Raw genomic sequence first — 18,050 nt, 5'->3', positions numbered from 1 at the left:
TCTGTATGCATGACTTCCTGCTCACCAAAAGGATCATAAAAGCAGGAAGCAACATCACAAGAAACAGATCTTTCAGATAGGATGTTTCTGCATAAAACCTCCCCCAGCACAGAGTGACTGGAGAGGTGCTCAGGGACAAAGGAATGTCTTGATCCTACAGATTGAACTCAGACTTTACAAATTTAAGAAGCATAATGGCAAACATTCAACAATTTGACTTAACAGTCCTGTTGTAAGGATTGTTCCCCTTTTCTGTTGATTTCAATGCGCTTGGGCATTTTTTCACAATTCTTGCAACAGCAAAGAAGCTTGACAGAATTAATAAAGTGTTTCTTTCTGTTCTTTTGTAATGGGAAGTGATCTGTTTAACTCTGGGGTTTTCTGGCAAACAGCTTGTTTGGCCACATCAGTTTCAAACCTCTGTGCGCTTGTTTTTTAGAGTCTGGATGTGTGTCTATAAATCTGAGAAACAGACAGTGGCATGATTTTTACAAGTCCCAGGACCACTGACCATATCATTTAAGGGACACACTCCAATAGGCAGACATAGTCATGGAAACGCATCCTGCTTCTGCTGCAAGCATGTAGAGAAGAGCTGCAGTCTGTTATCTTCTTCCTAGATTATGAGAGCACAGCTTTTGGGCATGCCCAGTGAGCAACTACAAGTAAGAGATATCTACTACTGTAGTAGGGTGAGAAATAAAAAATATTGATATCTATGTGGGGCAGCGCCTGGTGTCTTTAGCTTGTTTGGCCTTCCATTTCTTCAGCATTGTGTGATTTTAAATTGCTCTTTCATTTTGTTTTGATGATTTTATATAAACCCCCAAAAGGCTAGCAATTGCTTTGTGGAAGCAAACAAAGCTCCAAATAAATATCAGAGAATGTCAATAGGATATCAAACATGCACCAAATGATGTGAAGAGACTCACAATACCATTTAGTCATATTTGAGTGAAGAGTGAAGACTGAAGGGGATGAAATAAGGACTTAACACAGAGTATTCAATTACATAATGGCTGTAGAAACCAAATGAAAGAATGAAAAGAGAAAATTGAAAACTAACTTTAGAATAACAACTTTATCGGTATGACACATAACAGAAGAGTGACATAGGAAGAGATGGAGGAAAGAGAGTGTGCAAGTAAGGCATGGGGGAGAAGACTGAGCTAGAGGGAGGAGGAATGCATTAGCTGTCCTATACTATAATTTATGAAGTTGGCCTATTAAAAGCTTGATTGCATGTGGAGTGGGTGAATAGACCATATTATGTATATACATAGATGACTCAGGAAACAGCTGTTCCTCAGCCCATCTCACACCACAAATCAATTTTTATTTCTTAAAACCCTTAAACTCGCTATTCTTCCCTGATGTTAAGAAAGTGATTAGTTGCCCAACCTTATCACACACTATTTTATGTGATTTTGCATTGCGCTTTCATTTTGTTTTTATGATTTTATATACACTCCCAAAAGGCAATTGTTTTGTGGAAGCAAACAAAGTTTCGAATAACTATCAGAGAATGCCAATACGATATCAAACACATGCCCCGAATGATGTGAAGAGACTCACAATGCCATTTAGTCATAATCCATCCATCCATCCATCCATCCATCCATCCATCCATCCATCCATCCATCCATTTTCTTATGCTTATCTGGGGCTGGGGCTGGAAAATGTAGAGAAGCAAAGACCTCCCTCTCCCCAGCCACCTCCTCCAGCTTATCCGGGGGAAACACCAAGGCGTTCCCAGGCCAGCTGAGAGATATAATCTCTCCAGTGTGTCCTGGGTCTGCCCCAGGGCCTCCTCCAGGTGGGACATGCCCGGAAAACCTCGCCCAGGAGGCATCCTTGTCAGATGCCCGAACCACCTCAACTGGTTCCTTTCGATGTGGAGGAGCAGCGGCTCTACGAACCTCTCACCCTACCTCTAAGGAAGAGGCCAGCCATCCTTCGGAGGAAGCCTATTCTGCCGCTTGTATTCGCAAGCTCGTTCTTTCGGTCACTACCCGCAGCTCGTGACCATAGGTGAGGGTAGGGACGTAGATCGACCAGTAAATTGAGAGCTTTGCTTTTACACTCAGCTCTCTCTTTACCACAACAGACCAGTACAGCGTCCGCATCGCTGTAGCCGCTGCACCATCACTCATGAACAAGACCCCGAGATACTTAAACTCCTCCACTTGGGGCAGGGTCTCATCCCTGACCCAGAGTGGGCCCTCCATCCTTTTCTGGCTTTTTCTTCACTCATATTTGAGTGAAGAATGACGATTGAAGGGGAGTAACATAATATTCAATTACAAATTACAATTACAAAATTGCTGTAGAAACCAAATGTGACCAAGAATGAAAAGAGACAACTGAGAACTTTCTTTAGTATAAAAATGTTATCAGTATGACACGTTACTGAGGTGTGACATAGATAAACAGAGGCGAAAGAGAGCATGCAAGTCAGGCATAAGTAGAAGATTGAGATAGAGGGATGAGGGTGCAGTTTGGTTATCTGATCATAATCCGTTGCTTGTTCCTCATTGGTTCATTGTTGTTATGAAGCACTTTGTGATCCTTATATAGAAAGGGTTTTATAAATATGGGTTGTTTTTTTTACTAATTTTTAGAAATTTATGTATGTTACAACATAGTGGTCAGCTACGACACTAACAAATGTGACAATCACACGGTGACACTTTAGGATCAATGAATAAGCCCCCAGCCTCACAGGGCTACAGATGGTCAACGACTACCTGGCAACCTCAGTCATGAGTAAAAAAAAGTATTCCCTGGTCAGTAAAGGCTGATGGCAGTTGCTAAGAAAATGAATGCTGAAGCTCCACTTACACAGTAATACAGACCGGTTAGTGACCCACTGGCAACCACCTGTCACTAGCATATTACTGCACCTGTTTGAATGGAAGTGATGCTGGCTGAAGCATGTTGGCTGGAGTACTGAGGTACAACTTTGCTTTTTGAAGTTGTACTACAGATAGTAGCAAAAAACTGCAGCCAACATGCTAGCAACCAAAACGCTGCCAACCACTTGGGGAATACACATTTTCCCTTGCAACCCTTTCCCTTTGAAAACTGGAAAAGTTGGCATTTTTAATGCTGTTGTAAAAGTAAATGAATGAATTAAATCCATAGTTTTTGAACAACTCTGTCTTTGTTGCTATATAAGGCCTTTAAGATGACTTAATTGGACATGATTTTTGCTTTTGTGCATATTATTGAGCATGTAGGAACAACAGTTCAGCAGTCATTATCTTGTCTCCTGTTTTCACACAATGGATGCTAAATTTCAAGACAAATGAGTCAACTAGCAGTGTGCTGCATATATCCCAGTGTGAGTCAAAAGCACTGATTGAACACTGAGCCCTTTAGGATGCACTTAAAGAATAACAAGACAGTCAAAACAGGTTGGAACGGCGCATATTTTCCTTGTGTTAGATCAAATTGTTTTTAGACTGTATGCAGTAGATATTTTAACTTTACTGGTCATTAGCAGTCTGCTAATGTGCTGGTATTTCTGTCGCTCAGATGCTTGCACCTAAACATACTGAGCTAGAAAATAAATAATCAAAAAAAGACCAAAGAGCCAAATAGTGAGACCAAGGCTGTGATAAAAGGGCACATATAAACATTAACTGAAGTAGAAAGAAAGCCAGAGAGAAATGGCTCCATTCAGCCGTAACAGACTGTGTGGGAGGGAAGGAGAGCTGCTGACAGTGAAAAGTGACATAACTCAGGTAGAGAGTCTTGTTTTATAATTCATTGCAGTGTGTGTGTGTGTGTGTGTGTGTGTGTGTGTGTGTGTGTGTGTGTGTGTGTGTGTGTGTGTGTGTGTGTGTGTGTGTGTGTGTAAGAGTGTGTCCTGCAAACCATTATTGTAGATGAGGGTATTGCTCTTTCCACTGCCCTTATGTTCATTTATAGTTGATGATTTGAAACATTTATTTTTAATGACATTAAACAGTGACCCAAGAGGAAATTATTGGCCTTATTAGAGTTCATTTATTTTTATGTTAATCCAAGTTCATGTGTGTAGTAACCGCACAGCACACAGCCAAGATCGGGTGCATAACTCAGCAAAAGTCTTGCACTACCCACATTTCTTTATATTTTGCTATTGAAATGTTTTGTACAAAAATAACAAGCTTGAAAGTCAAGTATTGATAGGACTGTTTTTATTCTTTAATACAGCGTAACTCTCTTCAGCAAGCCTTTGTTCAAGTAGCCTTTGGAAATAGATCTTCAGGCTTCTTGGAGGATGTTCAAAGCTCTTCTTTGGGTGTTGGCTGGCTTTTGTTCTGTTCTCTGCCAAGATGATGCTGTAATGTTAAACTCCATGACTGTATGTTTTTCTATGCAGGTATGCACTATCCACAGTGTGTTTGGGATCACTGTCACGCTGAAAAAGCCATCCATTACCAATCGAAAACTTTCACATGGTGGATCAAAATCTGATGGTCTACTGTGTTCATAATTCATAAAAGATCACTCTACTGACTAAAATGCAGCCCCAAACCACAACAGAGCCTCTATTATGTTTTACAAATGGCAGTAGATACTGTTGCACCTCTCTGCTGACCTCCTGTGTACATATTGACCTCAGCATTTTATCCCCATTTCCCTTTCTTAAGAATTCCTTCTTCACAGCCACCCTTCCATTAACACATTTCGGATGAGCCAAACATTGAATGAATCAACCTAAGTGTCTGATGCGTCTATTGAGTCCTGTGTCAGGACATGGCTTCAGATACTGTCCATCTGTAAATAGTTTTTAGGACTGCCATTTCTTTTGTTCTCCCATTATCCAATTTCCCCAGTTTTTATGGACACACTGGGAATCACCTTATTGATGCAAAAATACTATTTTAAGTCTGTCAAACTGTGAATTTTTTCATAGATTCAATTAAAAAAAATAGTAAAAACAATTTTGTTTTTGAAATAGATATTTTCTATTTAGATAGATAACAGCTATTTGTTATGTGTAGATTAGTTTATTAATGGGCTAAGGGGCCTTTTGTTTATTAAGTGGCTATACGAACAAAAAACAAACCAAAAATTTCATTTGAAATTGATCAAGATGAACGACTGGATTGAAAATGAGTAAAAAAGCAGCCAATGTCCCAAAAATTTTGAAAGACCTTAAGAAGCCTAAAGAACTCTTATTCAAAACCACGTCTCACTCGTTGAATGCAACATATGCAACAAAAATCAAATGCAGCTCAAGACTTTTGCACAGTACAGTATGTTTAAGACTTAAATATCAGGCTTCTTGTAATATCATAATAATAAGCATCTTAACAGTCTTGCTGTCTGCCTCTTTTTGAAGGTTACTTAAAATATTCAGACAGTGATTATTTCCAGTTGTTTCATGAGCATAACAAAAAAAACAGCAGTCAGTTTATTAACATGCAAATGGATTGTTGTTCATGACAATCATGAATGTGTAAATGCTATATATTTAAATGTTAAGATGTAAGGTTAAAACATAACTAAATATATTTTTTAAGGTCAGACCTCATACAACTCCGTATGGGAAAGCAGCTGCAGTTTGAAACCTCTCCAAACTCGCCTGGGTTTAGAGTGCTAATGGGGTTTTATTCGGTTGTTTGGAACATTTTAATGCATCACCACCTCTTTGAATGTTAATAGTATGCAGTGACTGAATGACAAGGGTGAAATCAATAAGAGATTATAGCTTTCCCTGGAATCACCAAGTCAGCATGTTTCATGGAAGCAGCAGGTGGTCTCGTTTTATTCATTCATTTATAAATGGATCAGAAAAACAGCCACTTATACAGCGAGCGCACAGACTTCTAATAGCATGTGAGCGTTTCTCTTTTACTGAGTGAGGAGAGTAATTTAAATTTCAGGTTTCAGCTATTCCCTTCTTTCAGCAAACACTCACACAGATCCGCACATAGCAGCCTAACCAAACGTGGTTGGCTGTGGTGGAATTTCAGAGAAACCCTCCCCCCTCCACCATCCTCAACAATACAGTACCTACTGTGGATTACTTCTGATTCCTAGGAACCACCTTTTCACAGTATTCGAAGTGGTCCTCACATGTAGACTATCCGGAAGAAGACCTAGCAGAGGTTGTACTTCACATCAAATCAGGTAGTACAACCTGCCACAAGAGCTGCCGGTCAGACGGCAACAAGTAATCCGATTTGTAGAGAGGATTGCTCTTGATGCTGATCTTTCCTCCATCCAGGACCTGTGCAGGTCCAGGGTTAGTAAATGGGCAGAAAACATCTCTGCAGACCCCTTACATCCTGGACATAAACTGTTCAAACTGCTACCTTCAGGCAGGTGCTACAGAGCGCTGTTTGTGAAAACCTGACTCCACAGAGGTAGTTTCTTCCCCCAGGCAGTTACTCTCATTGTCATGATGCGCTCCGTGGCAGGTAAGGTGAGACCCAAACGCAGGACTCGGAGACCAAGGATCAACTGAATGAAGCTGCTTTTTGTTGCTGTAGTATGAAAATGCAAAAATATAAAAACACATAAAAACTTGGACCAGGAGGAAACTAAGAACTCGGAACCTACAAGAGAATCATGGAAGACACAAGTAACAGAAAGGGACCAAATATGAACAACAAGAATTACAGAACTAGAATTGTAAATAATGAAAACTCAGAGGCTCTAGGAAATATAAAACTAAAGACTAACTAATACCATAACCATAATCAACCCAAAAACGTAGTCAAAGAACCAGGACCGTGACTCTCATGAACACTATGAAATAACTCCCTGCTTTCATTCAGGCCATATGCACATATTCACATTGCACTACTCAGTTTGCATAGTTTCTAACATACAGCCTATTTTTAAAAAAATGTTTCTTTTCTTTGCATGCAGGGAGCAAAGTGTACTGGAGTCTAATTCCTTGTTCGCGTGTACAAACACGGCCAAATAAAGATGATTCTGATTCTGAAAGCAGAGGTTTGGCTTGCAACCACACACACACACAAACACACAGGGATTTTGCTTTTCAGGTTATCAGGCTAAATCACTATAGACTATAGATTCAAACAACATTTTCAACTACAGCAACAGGAAAGGCATGGGAATGCAGGGATGACATTGAATCTGATCTGTGATGTGCCTGGGTCTCGAACTTGTGGATCTTATTTAACCTCTTAAGCTCCAAGCCTACCTGATCTCCTGCCTTTTGCCCCCATATCAGGGGGCGTTGGGGCTTAAGAGGTTAAATTGGTGTAAACAATCTGCGCTTTTAACAAAGACTCAAGGATTCAACTAGCTACCATGTATGTTTTTTTCCCCCTATTTCTTCCCAGGTGAAGATGACGACGATGAGGAGTGTGGGGAGGAGAAGCTGCCCTCGTGTTTTGACTACGTCATGCATTTCCTCACTGTATTCTGGAAGGTTCTGTTCGCCTTCGTCCCGCCCACAGAGTATTGGAATGGCTGGGCCTGCTTTGTAGTCTCCATCTGCATGATCGGACTGCTCACCGCTATGATTGGTAAGACTTTAAATATCCTGAGGGATTGACAAGAGATACACAACAAATGATGGTTTGTTCAACAGCTGAACGCATCTGTTTTCTTCTAAGTATATGCTGTGAAGTATAGTGATGGAAATTATTCCTTTCCTATCCTTACAGGGGACCTGGCCTCTCACTTTGGATGCACAGTAGGCCTGAAAGACTCTGTCACAGCAGTAGTATTTGTTGCATTGGGAACCTCAGTACCAGGTAAGCGTGTGAGCACTTATCCTTTATGTTTATATACATGTATGTGTAGGCGTACATGAATCCATCACAGTATATGTTTTTGCCATCTACTGGACCTTGTGCCAGCTTTAATCAAATCCTGTTCTCTCTTTATATTTGCTATTTAGCTTTGTAAAGTCATTATGAGGAAAAGATCTTTGTTCATCAATGATCCACCTCAAGGAATATATATTGATATTTTCAGTTCTTTGCTCAATTTACTACACAAATCAACAAAAGCTACAGTGGAATGAATATCAAGGCACGCTATTAAAACTTCACAAGTTCGAGAAACACTAAGTAACTAGTAATTCTTATATATACAGTAGCAACTTTCATAAAGATGAGATATATTTCAGCGTGATCTGTTGCACTATAGACTACAAAGTATGCAGGGGATTTTTATGTTGGTTTATGGCAAATTATACAGTCTCAACTCAAATTCACTCATCCAGAAAAGAAATGTCATGGTTATTTAGTAACAGGGAATGGGACTTGGGTAATTATCCATTACTAGAAAATGATCGGCGTAATTCTGGCATCATGATAATATTCACTAAATTTGCTTTACACAAATAGCTTTGAAGAGCTTTTCCACATGAAAACATCTTTGTATTGATGTTCATTAATATTATTTTTCTGCTATTACAAATCCAAAGAAAAACAACATAAAAGTAGATCAAAAGGACCTCAGAGCTCACATTTCCCGAGCTCTTATTCTCAGTGAACTTGTACCAGAACTAACCCAGTAGTTCTCGGCGTCTTGCCACAATATTTTTTGCATATGGGTCCCCGTTAGACAAAGCAGTGCAGTCTGCCGACAGCAACATGGCTCATCTTGCGTAAGTGTGAAGAATGACCAAATGCGATGGCTGGGTGATTATATGTTTTAACCTTGGTCCCCACATGCACACACAGACAAATACATCAGACATACAGTGTGTACTTGACTGCTAGATGTATAAACTAGAACATGGAAAAACATAAACGACTGCACGACTTGAGTAATAGACAAGCACACTCATCTATCTGAAAAACATTAAAGCTTGAAAGAGATTTTGCACACTTGTGTACACACACCCCCACACACAATGACTTGTACTGTGACCACCATGTGCTATTACCATAAGGCTATTTGTCATGTCAGGCTCAGGTGCTCCCTTGCCTCCCATTTAGGGAGCTTAGGGATAAAAAGCGTGTGCTCCATACTACTTTATACTCACACATATATACATACACACATAGTACATTAGCATATGGCTGTACATGTAATATATGCTCATACACTAAGAAAAATATGCACTTGATATCAGCTGAATTTATGGACACATACACAGAGATGCTCAAGTCACAGTACTGCACACAATGTGTAGAGCTGCCGAATGAAAACAAAGTGGCTCAGCCTTTCTGAAGCTCTCAGCCTTATTAACAGAGCCTCCTGTGGCTTCACCACACATACGCGCACATACACACACACACACACACACAAAGAAACAGACCTCAGTTCTGTGGCTATTACAGTTAATAAAACCCATCCTGTGCTGTGGTTCTATGTCAGTTACCCTCGTTTATCACAGTTAGCCAGGCTAACCCACACATGGAGAAAGGGAGATAGAAAGAAAACAACTAAAGCGGTGCTGTTAGGAAAATTTGAAACTAAAGAAGCTCACATTTCTTTGTAGTTTGCGGGTATTCGGTTAAAATTTCAGGTAAAACTTTGTTGGTTCGTGATTCCACAGTACACTTGATGTGTGCAGTGTATTATCATGACTCCTAATGGCTTCAGAAATGTGATCCGAGCATATAAACTGAGGAAAATACGCAGGGATTTAAAAGAGACAAAAAATAGACACATACAGAAGATAAAAGCATTGTGCAATAAATGTTGGTTCAGGACAGTGAAGCTGATAGTCATCATGTATCCTCACAATATTGTATCACAATAAATATGTCATGTAAGACATGATTTTTGACAAATAAATGTAAATAGATAAGATATTAATGATCAGTCACTGTAAAATACTCGAATACTCTTTGACCCTCTGTCAAAGTAACAAATTAATAAATATTCCTGAATGTTTTTCAATTAAACTAATAAGAGCTGCCACACATCAGTCTCCCAGCACTGTCCAGTTCAGAACAAAATATCTTTAAAAAGATTTTCAACTGGTTTATACCCCCTGAGTATTTATATACCCCTCTGTGTATTGTTCAGTATTTTGTGGACCAGTGATCTATAATAAGGAATCTCAAGAGGGCCAGATTTCCTTTGGATAGTCACAGTCCCCAGAGGATTAATGCTTCTGTTTTTATTCCTTTATTGCTAACACTATAAACGTTCCAAATGCCAAGATTTTCCTGAGCATATTAGTTGCATGTTCTTCCATTTTAAGAGGCAATGGGGAAAAACAGGAACAGAGGGGAGAGGGGAAGAAGGAGGAGCATGACGTCAAAAAGAGAAGAGCGAGGTAGTGACTGATTGACAGAGAGGTAGTGGAAAAGGGCAAAAAGCTCTCCAGGGAGCCATAGTGTCACATAAGGAGCTTCAGAGTGGAACCTGTTTCACAGTAACACACACTCACGTCACTGCTGAACACGTACACACCCACGGACTCACCCACTCAATCAAGCTCACAAGCACTCTAAGACCATTTGATGCACAGGCGTGCATGCCTTTGCCAGCTGGTAGAGACATGGCATCAGATTGGACCCAGGTGGCAAACTTCGCAAACACACAGAGACACAGTGTACATACAGTATGCGCTCTTAATACAGAAAACACACACACACACACACACACAAAGACAGGAACACACAGAGCGTTGACACACATCCATAAGCCCAGCAGACAGGTGTTAGTCTCTTTCACAGGCCAATTGTCATATCTATCACCACCCTGTATCTACTTCTTGATCCTCCTATCATCCTCTTTTCCACAGCCAGGTTGGCTGCTGCTTCAAGTAATCCCTTCCTTCTCTTTTCATCTTTTGCTTTCTTCCGTAATCTCAGTTTTTGTCTCTTTTTGTTGTATCTGGCAGAGAAAGGCAAGATGACATGAATCACTAACAAAGAGAAGCTAGCCAGAAAAGAGTGCTAACTGACCATTTGGCTATTTGCTCACCAAACAGCCTATTGTTGAGATCTGGCAGAGTCACCGTTGCTCCTTTCAGTGCAGGAAGGAAGAGCATGACTTTGGAGCTGCTGTAGTTTGGCAAACATTAGGCAGGGGAAATTTTTAGGTCACCAGGCCAAAATCTGTTTGTTCCCCCTAACTGCAATTCAACTTTGTAAATTCTTGATCTCGGAGCAAATCGTGCATATGCTGGCTGCTGTAGAAGAAACACTGCAATTGGATTAAAGATTGTGGCTCCTAATTTAAGGTTGCCTGTCTAAAAATAGAAAACAAGATTTATATAGTGCTCTGTATGTGGTCTGTATTAATAGCTATATACATTATGCATGCATGAAAAGTGTCCTTATCTGTCCATGCAGTCTTGTGTAACACAGAAATCACTGCAAATTTACCAGATCCTGAATAATTTTCATAATTCACAGCGGGAAATTATCCCATTACAGCTGCTCAGTCATGTGAAAGTCGTAGAATGCACGATGCATAATTCAAAGCTTCCAGTAACAGTCTTACTGGGTTTTCCAGCAGCAGCATGGCTGTTTGTTGGAGAAACATTGATTCTAACAGACCAATATCTTCACTGCAGTGTGACCGGTGTTTCATCGTTTGTAATCTTAAACCTTCTTTTCTTACCACTCTTAGATTATTCCTGTTTGTCAGTGGGAGCAATGGGATCTTGATTAATTCTGTGTTGCTGTGAAACGCAGAACCATACACTGATGGAAGTCAAACCGATTCCTTAGAAGAGCTACAAAGTCATCCATCTTTTTGTGCAGAAATCTTACCTTGTCCATGACGATAAAAGTGTAATCCAACTTATATCTCCTCTTTCCTCTCCTCATCTATCTTTTGCCTCCCCTTCTTGTACCTTTGGCATAGATATCCATTGTTGTTATTCTGGTTGAAAGTGGAAATAACATTAAAAAAAAAAGTTCAAATACTCTATGATAACAAAGGCAACTGTTACAGGCTACAGGCACAGTTGGGGAATTTTGTGATTAGGCATGTCAGTCTGTTTGCAGTGTTAGACATTAAGTCAGTAACACTTAATTTACACTGAATGGAACATTTTGTTTTATTTATTGCTTTACACTTTCACTCCACAAAAACGGTTGCATTCATTTCTTGGTGACGGAAGAAGAATAGGAAAGTCAAAGTTTTTAATAAGTCATCATCAGAATTAAGAGTGTTTTTTATCTGATCTTTTTTTTTTCTTTCTCATTAACTTGAACATGAGAGATTGTAACAACGATCACCAGTTACTTTATGGCCAATGACAACTCTGTTTTTTCTCTCTCTCTCTCTCTTCATCCAGACACATTTGCCAGTAAGGTAGCAGCTATCCAGGATCAGTATGCAGATGCATCCATTGGTAATGTGACAGGCTCCAATGCTGTCAATGTGTTTCTGGGCATTGGGGTAAGTCCAGCACATTTGATTAAAGATGTATTGATTGATAGCTATTTAGAGAAAATGCAGTAGTGCTTGTCATTTTGCTGTAGTATAAATTATTATGTTGTGCTTGGTATAAATGATAGGTTACTGCATGAGTCCTATTCTTTAATTCTTCATGAATGAGTGTGTGACTGACAAGTGGTATGGTCTGTCACACCCATCTGTCTCCTTTGGCAAAGTCTATATTTGCTTTTGTTTCCTTTGTTGTACATGCTCACCGCGTCTTATGTTATTAAATTCAGTTTTGCTGCTGTTCAACAGGTGGCGTGGTCCATTGCTGCCATCTACCACAACAGCAGGGGTGAGGAGTTCAGGGTAGATCCTGGCACGCTGGCTTTCTCGGTCACACTCTTCACCATCTTTGCCTTTATCTGTGTCGCCATGCTGATGTACCGACGGCGACCAGACATTGGTGGAGAGCTGGGTGGGCCCCGGACTGCGAAGGCCCTTACCACCATGCTGTTCGTTAGCCTGTGGCTCCTCTACATCCTCTTCTCCTCACTGGAAGCCTACTGCCACATCCAGGGCTTCTAAGATGATAGGAGATGTTGAAGAGAAGGGTGGGACAAAGCAAGAAAACATGGAGGAAAAAACAAGGGGGAGGTGGATGAATGGATGAATTTGGATTTAGGAATTAAGGCTGTCTCGTTGTTCTAGAAGTCCCCCCTTCAGCAATAGATTTAATGATAGATGAATGGATGGATGTACAGATGAAGGAGTGCACATTTAAACAGATAAAGACAGAATGGAAAGAGGTACAGATGCATGGAAGGATAACAAAAAACATGAGATTAATAGGAAGCGAAATTATCCAGAACGGTGGAAGCTTAATGAGAAAAGGAAAAAAATCAAAGATATATATTCGCGTCTCACTCTAAAAGTGCAAACCAATCAAGTCATCTTATTAAACGTGTCCCAACTGGCTCGACCTTACAGAATTACAATGAATTTAAACACTTGGACTGAGGTTAAAACAGAGGTACGCACCATAAAAGCTCCTATTGAGAACGAGTGGTTTCAGCAGGAGCCCTCTTTCAGTGTAGTGCATCGTATCCAAACACTGTAACAGGCAGGAGTGAGACAGACAAAGAAAGAATAACTTTATCAGTATGTGCATGCATGACCAGACAATACTGAAAACATAATCAGAAGAAACCGGATACATTGCCACAATTGTTTCATGACAACTAACTGTGTGTGTGCTGGTGTGTAACAGTGGGTGTCCCTGCTTGTGTGTTGTGGGAAGATGGTCAAGTACTGTGAAAAAAACCGCCTCTCGTCTTGCTCTCACTGCGTGAGGCGAGATATGCTTTCGTGTTCGAGGTCTTTTTGACTCTCGCTCTCCCAGCCTGTAGAAATGCCGAGTATGACTTTCGCAGGAGAGCAAATTCAGTGAGATGAAATGTTTTAAGCGTCACTGAGGTTCGAATTGTAAATATAAAGAGCTGATCGTACATTACAGCTTCACGGTTTTCCTTCTGAATGTCTCGGTTACGCCATGCGCTCCTGATCGGACCCTCTTTCTGTTGCTTTATACTGTAAATGTAAATGAATTAAGGACTAATTTGAACCAAGAAGTGGTTAGTGTGCTTTTACCTTTAATAAGGTCATGTCTGAGAAGACGAAATGGCCACTCTACCGTCGAAAACTGTTAGAAACTATTGTCACTGCATAAATATCTAGGTATTTTTGATTTTACTATGGAACCACCTGGTGTTCCACCTGTGGGATTGCCGCCATCATTTCTGAATCATAACTTTTAAATAGCCTGAAAATTCTAGCTAGCACCCATTATAGGCCTTCTTTTCCTTCATTTTCTGCCACTTGGTTTACTTAACAGCTTCAGTCATTATCTCTGTGCATCGCCAACCTGGCTGGTCGCTGGACCAATCAAAATCTTCAAGGGCTTTGTAATAACCACTAATCCCTAACCCTGACCCTTGATTTATAATGTTTCACATAGATTGGTCGTTAAGGGGAATATTTAACAGGCGCTTATATTGGTAAACCTTACACATTGACTTCTCAGTTAAAAGAGCTTTGCTTCAAACTAGCGCAGGGCTACATGAGATAATAGCTGCACGTCTTTGTTATGTTACCACACTAGGCATCAAGAATTTCCTAGATATTGTAAAAGCAACCTGCTGCTTCTAAGTACTCATTCAGACAAGGCTTCAACTTTTCATTCCAAAAAACACTACTAGTCAAAAACATTTTACTCATAATATGTCTGGATGACGAAGGCCTTAACCTAAAGAAAGCAATTACCATCTGGCTTTGTCATATTTCTTTATTCAAAGGTAAGTTGCTTTCAAACAAATAACCTTAATGTGATCTGTGGGATTTACTCATTCTTGTTGAACTTGACACATTAGTTCAGCTGCCAGTTTTCAGTCTTAACACAAAAGCCATCAGATAAAGGGATAGCTGAAAATGATTTTCTGTTGGGCCGGACGTCAGCGTAGAGGACGGGGTAAATGTGGATATGTAACACAGGTTACATCTAATCTCAGACAGCCTGTGTTTGACAAGCTCACACCGGTTTCAGGGCAATAACAGAAAGCTAACAGGGATACAGTTACAACACTTGTCCCCACAAATCTCCTCCTGCTGTGGAGTATATAGCCCAGTGTTTTAATTCTCAGTAGCCAGGGTATCCATGGTAGTCCACCCTGGTTAAAAGCTAATTAACTCCTAAAGTGTATAATCTCTCTTTGTGACATGGGCACAAACAGTCTCTGTTATTCTATTATATATGTAGCATACTTTTGTTAGTTTAACAATGTAAACTGATCTTAAATTATTACCCCTGGTCTGTGTGCATGATGTGACAGAGGCCCACTTGGACTTATTTATCATCCTAATAGTGTGCTAGTAGCTTAAAAGGACACCGGGGCATATGAAACACTACGTCTACTGCGTGCAGACCAAACTAACTGCCAGATCGTAAGACTCACAAACTAAAATTCCAAAACACTAAATGTCTGGAAATCTTCTGCTTTCTGTAATTCAGTATTAGACAGACAACAAATCGATCCCAAAACCTCGAACACCAAGGGCCCAGAATTATGTACATTTTAAAGCCTGTCTCGACTGTCAGAGAAGTTTAGACTTCAGACTGTTAACTATTGCAACATTCAGCTAAACTCACAAAGATCTCAGCATACACGTAACTTACAGTATATGTAGGCATAATAAAAGTCCATAAGTCCAGAATTCCTCTGCTTCTAATGTGTTTTTTACTTGATGTATATGATAAATTGTATTTATAATGTCATCTGTAAAAGTAAGTAGTCCGGACTAGATGTAATCCATTTTAAACTTGGCAGGATTCTTGTAAAAGGCAGATTTTAACCCCTGAGAAAGTAGACCTGGGCTGGCTTAGATTGGATGAGTTTGGCAAATCCAGATAATTGCAACGATATAAATACTCTGAATATAGCTTTTGAAAAAATTATTAATTACACAACAACACTAGGATGAAAATTTGAGAAGACAGTGCTACAGAAAAATGGCTTTGCTGCTGCAGTTTTGTTTGTTGTACAGTTTGAAAACTACTAAGAAAAGACATTTGGTGTATATGTCGTTTGATAGCTGCAGTATAATGAGATATTGCATTACTTGCATTTGTCAAACTCAGCACAATCTGTGGCTCATCATTAGAGTAGCTGTTCTTAAGTGAAGGCCTTGGAGTGGCAGTTTACCCCTGTTTTGCCAAAGGGAAAACTTTATATCAGATATTAATGTTTGCAGTCCAATCTGTAAAGGGTTTTCTAACCAATGGATCTTTCTTAAAACACCAAATATAATTCATATTTCATTAGTAATCTGAAAAGCATTAAAAAGGCTTGATGTTGTTTTAACAGAACTCAAATCTTTTTATTTAAATTTGTATGTATTTGTCTCTTCACTGGCACGAGCTGAGGGTTTATACACTGTAAAAAAAACTAAATTATGCTAGCTTGCTTTTAAAAAAAAAAAGAAGGAATAACGATATTAAAGCTGTATGCATCACTTTTTGAGTACCTTCAGTAAGGTATTGTCTTTGATATTGCTAAATCATGTTGGAATTACTTAAAATGTGCCAGCTGCCTAATATTTTGAGGTGAACTCTAGCGTGAGCAGGAATCAAATGCTTGCAAAAATGCAGTTTCGTGCATTAAATTTATGGCTTGTTTTTTTTTTTTTAAATGCTAAAAGTTTTCTTTTATGGGAATTTAGCTCTTTTGCTGCACTGGCTTTGCTGCACTGGCGTTGCTGCACCGTCTCTCTGGGTGTATTCACTTTGGCTTAAGAGCTAGTCTGACATGAACCTTATTGGCAGATTAATGACAGCTGTTCAGAGTTTGAAACAAGGCTGGAAACTAAACATTGTTAGCTGTTGTTTAGCTAAAGACTTTTCTTGGCTGTACATCATCAAATATTAACTTTCTGGTTGAAGTTAACTTTTTTTTTTCTATCGGCAACTAGCAACTTTCCTGCAAAGACTGTAAAGCAATTTGTTCCAGCTCAAGTCACAATAACGCTTGAGTCCAGCTTCGTGCTTTGGTTTGAAATTCTGCATTTTAAAGGGTCAAAAGTTAGCCACGTCATCACTGTATATATTAACACTAACAGCTAGTAAGGAGTAGAAAAATGAGCTGTAGATTGCATTTGTTTTAACTTTTGTTCTTCTGTGGTGGGGTTTGAAACAGAATTGGGCAGGTTTTTAAATGACGGACAAGCATTGCACTGGTTCTTGTCGCTTATGTGAAACGGCTACTACGTTGGTTCATTTACAGAGTTGCTTCTGATGTAAAAAACAGAGATTGTGTTTTCTGTCTCTGATTTACACAATAATAATGATGTACCTGATGTAAAAATACAGTGGTGTTGAATCAGTTGTAAACCATTAACAATGTTGATTCTAATGTAAGGGTTGACGATATGTTTGTGTTGCCATATTCACTTTTTAACTGACTGTCTGTCTGACAGACCGAGGAATAAATAACAGCAACATCGGACAGACAAAATGAGCAAAAGAAAGGACAAACGCCCCTACTGGTACAAGCGGAGCAATATTTGCTACAGAGAAAAAAATGTACCGCTGGAAACAAAGGCTACCAGAGCTATTCTCTACCTTAAAATGCAACATTTAACATGTAGAAAAAAGGATGGTGATGTAGAGAAGAAGAAAGAAAAAGAAGATGACACGAAAGAAGATGAAAATAATAATAATAATAATAATTAAAAAATGAAGTTACAGCCATATGTTGATTTCTGGGTCAGAGAGACTGATGTGGACTTCTCCTGCCCAGCATGTGTATTGTTATGGTGTCTTTATCTGTCCCTGTGTCTCTCGACCCTCTTTCTCTATCTTGCTTTCTCAATCTCACTGCTGCCAAAGTAACCAAAACAGGCAGTTCTCCTTTTGTTCCGTATCTTCTTCCCAGCTCCCGTTCTACCCTCTGTCTCCCTATGCCATGTTTTCCATATTTTGGAATGTCAATGTGCTACTTGTTGACACTGTGCATGAATGATAACATGTCTGTATATAGTTATAGAGAATTGTATCCCATTTCCTTAGTGTTGACTAAAAAAGGTTTGAATGTTGTACAGATTCAGGTTTTCCTTTTTTTCTGTTCAGTTACATTTTGTAATGTATGTAGAGCTTAACAACATTTTGTTTTTAATTTAAACAAAGATGCGATGACTTTTTTTTTTGGAGTAACTTGCACATT

General features: G+C 39.5%; 1 protein-coding gene across 3 annotated transcripts in view; it reads left to right on the top strand.

Annotated features, from left to right (window-relative positions):
* Window positions 1–17,522, top strand: part of slc8a1b (solute carrier family 8 member 1b) — a 135,259-nt gene extending 117,737 nt beyond the window's left edge. For all 3 annotated transcript variants that reach the window (XM_005733734.1, XM_005733735.1, XM_013910992.1), the window contains exons 8-11: window positions 7,311–7,496; window positions 7,638–7,727; window positions 12,191–12,294; window positions 12,592–17,522. In XM_005733734.1, coding sequence (XP_005733791.1) covers window positions 7,311–7,496; window positions 7,638–7,727; window positions 12,191–12,294; window positions 12,592–12,864 — 653 coding nt within the window. In that variant the 3' untranslated portion in view covers window positions 12,865–17,522. The remainder of the gene's footprint in view (window positions 1–7,310; window positions 7,497–7,637; window positions 7,728–12,190; window positions 12,295–12,591) is intronic.
* The last annotated feature ends 528 nt before the right edge of the window (window positions 17,523–18,050 follow it).

Source organism: Pundamilia nyererei, unplaced genomic scaffold, assembly GCF_000239375.1.
Source record: "Pundamilia nyererei isolate P.nyererei 1_Seehausen unplaced genomic scaffold, PunNye1.0 scaffold00054, whole genome shotgun sequence".
NCBI classification, from domain to species: Eukaryota; Metazoa; Chordata; class Actinopteri; order Cichliformes; family Cichlidae; genus Pundamilia; species Pundamilia nyererei.
This window is presented reverse-complemented; position numbering and strand designations above follow the sequence as displayed.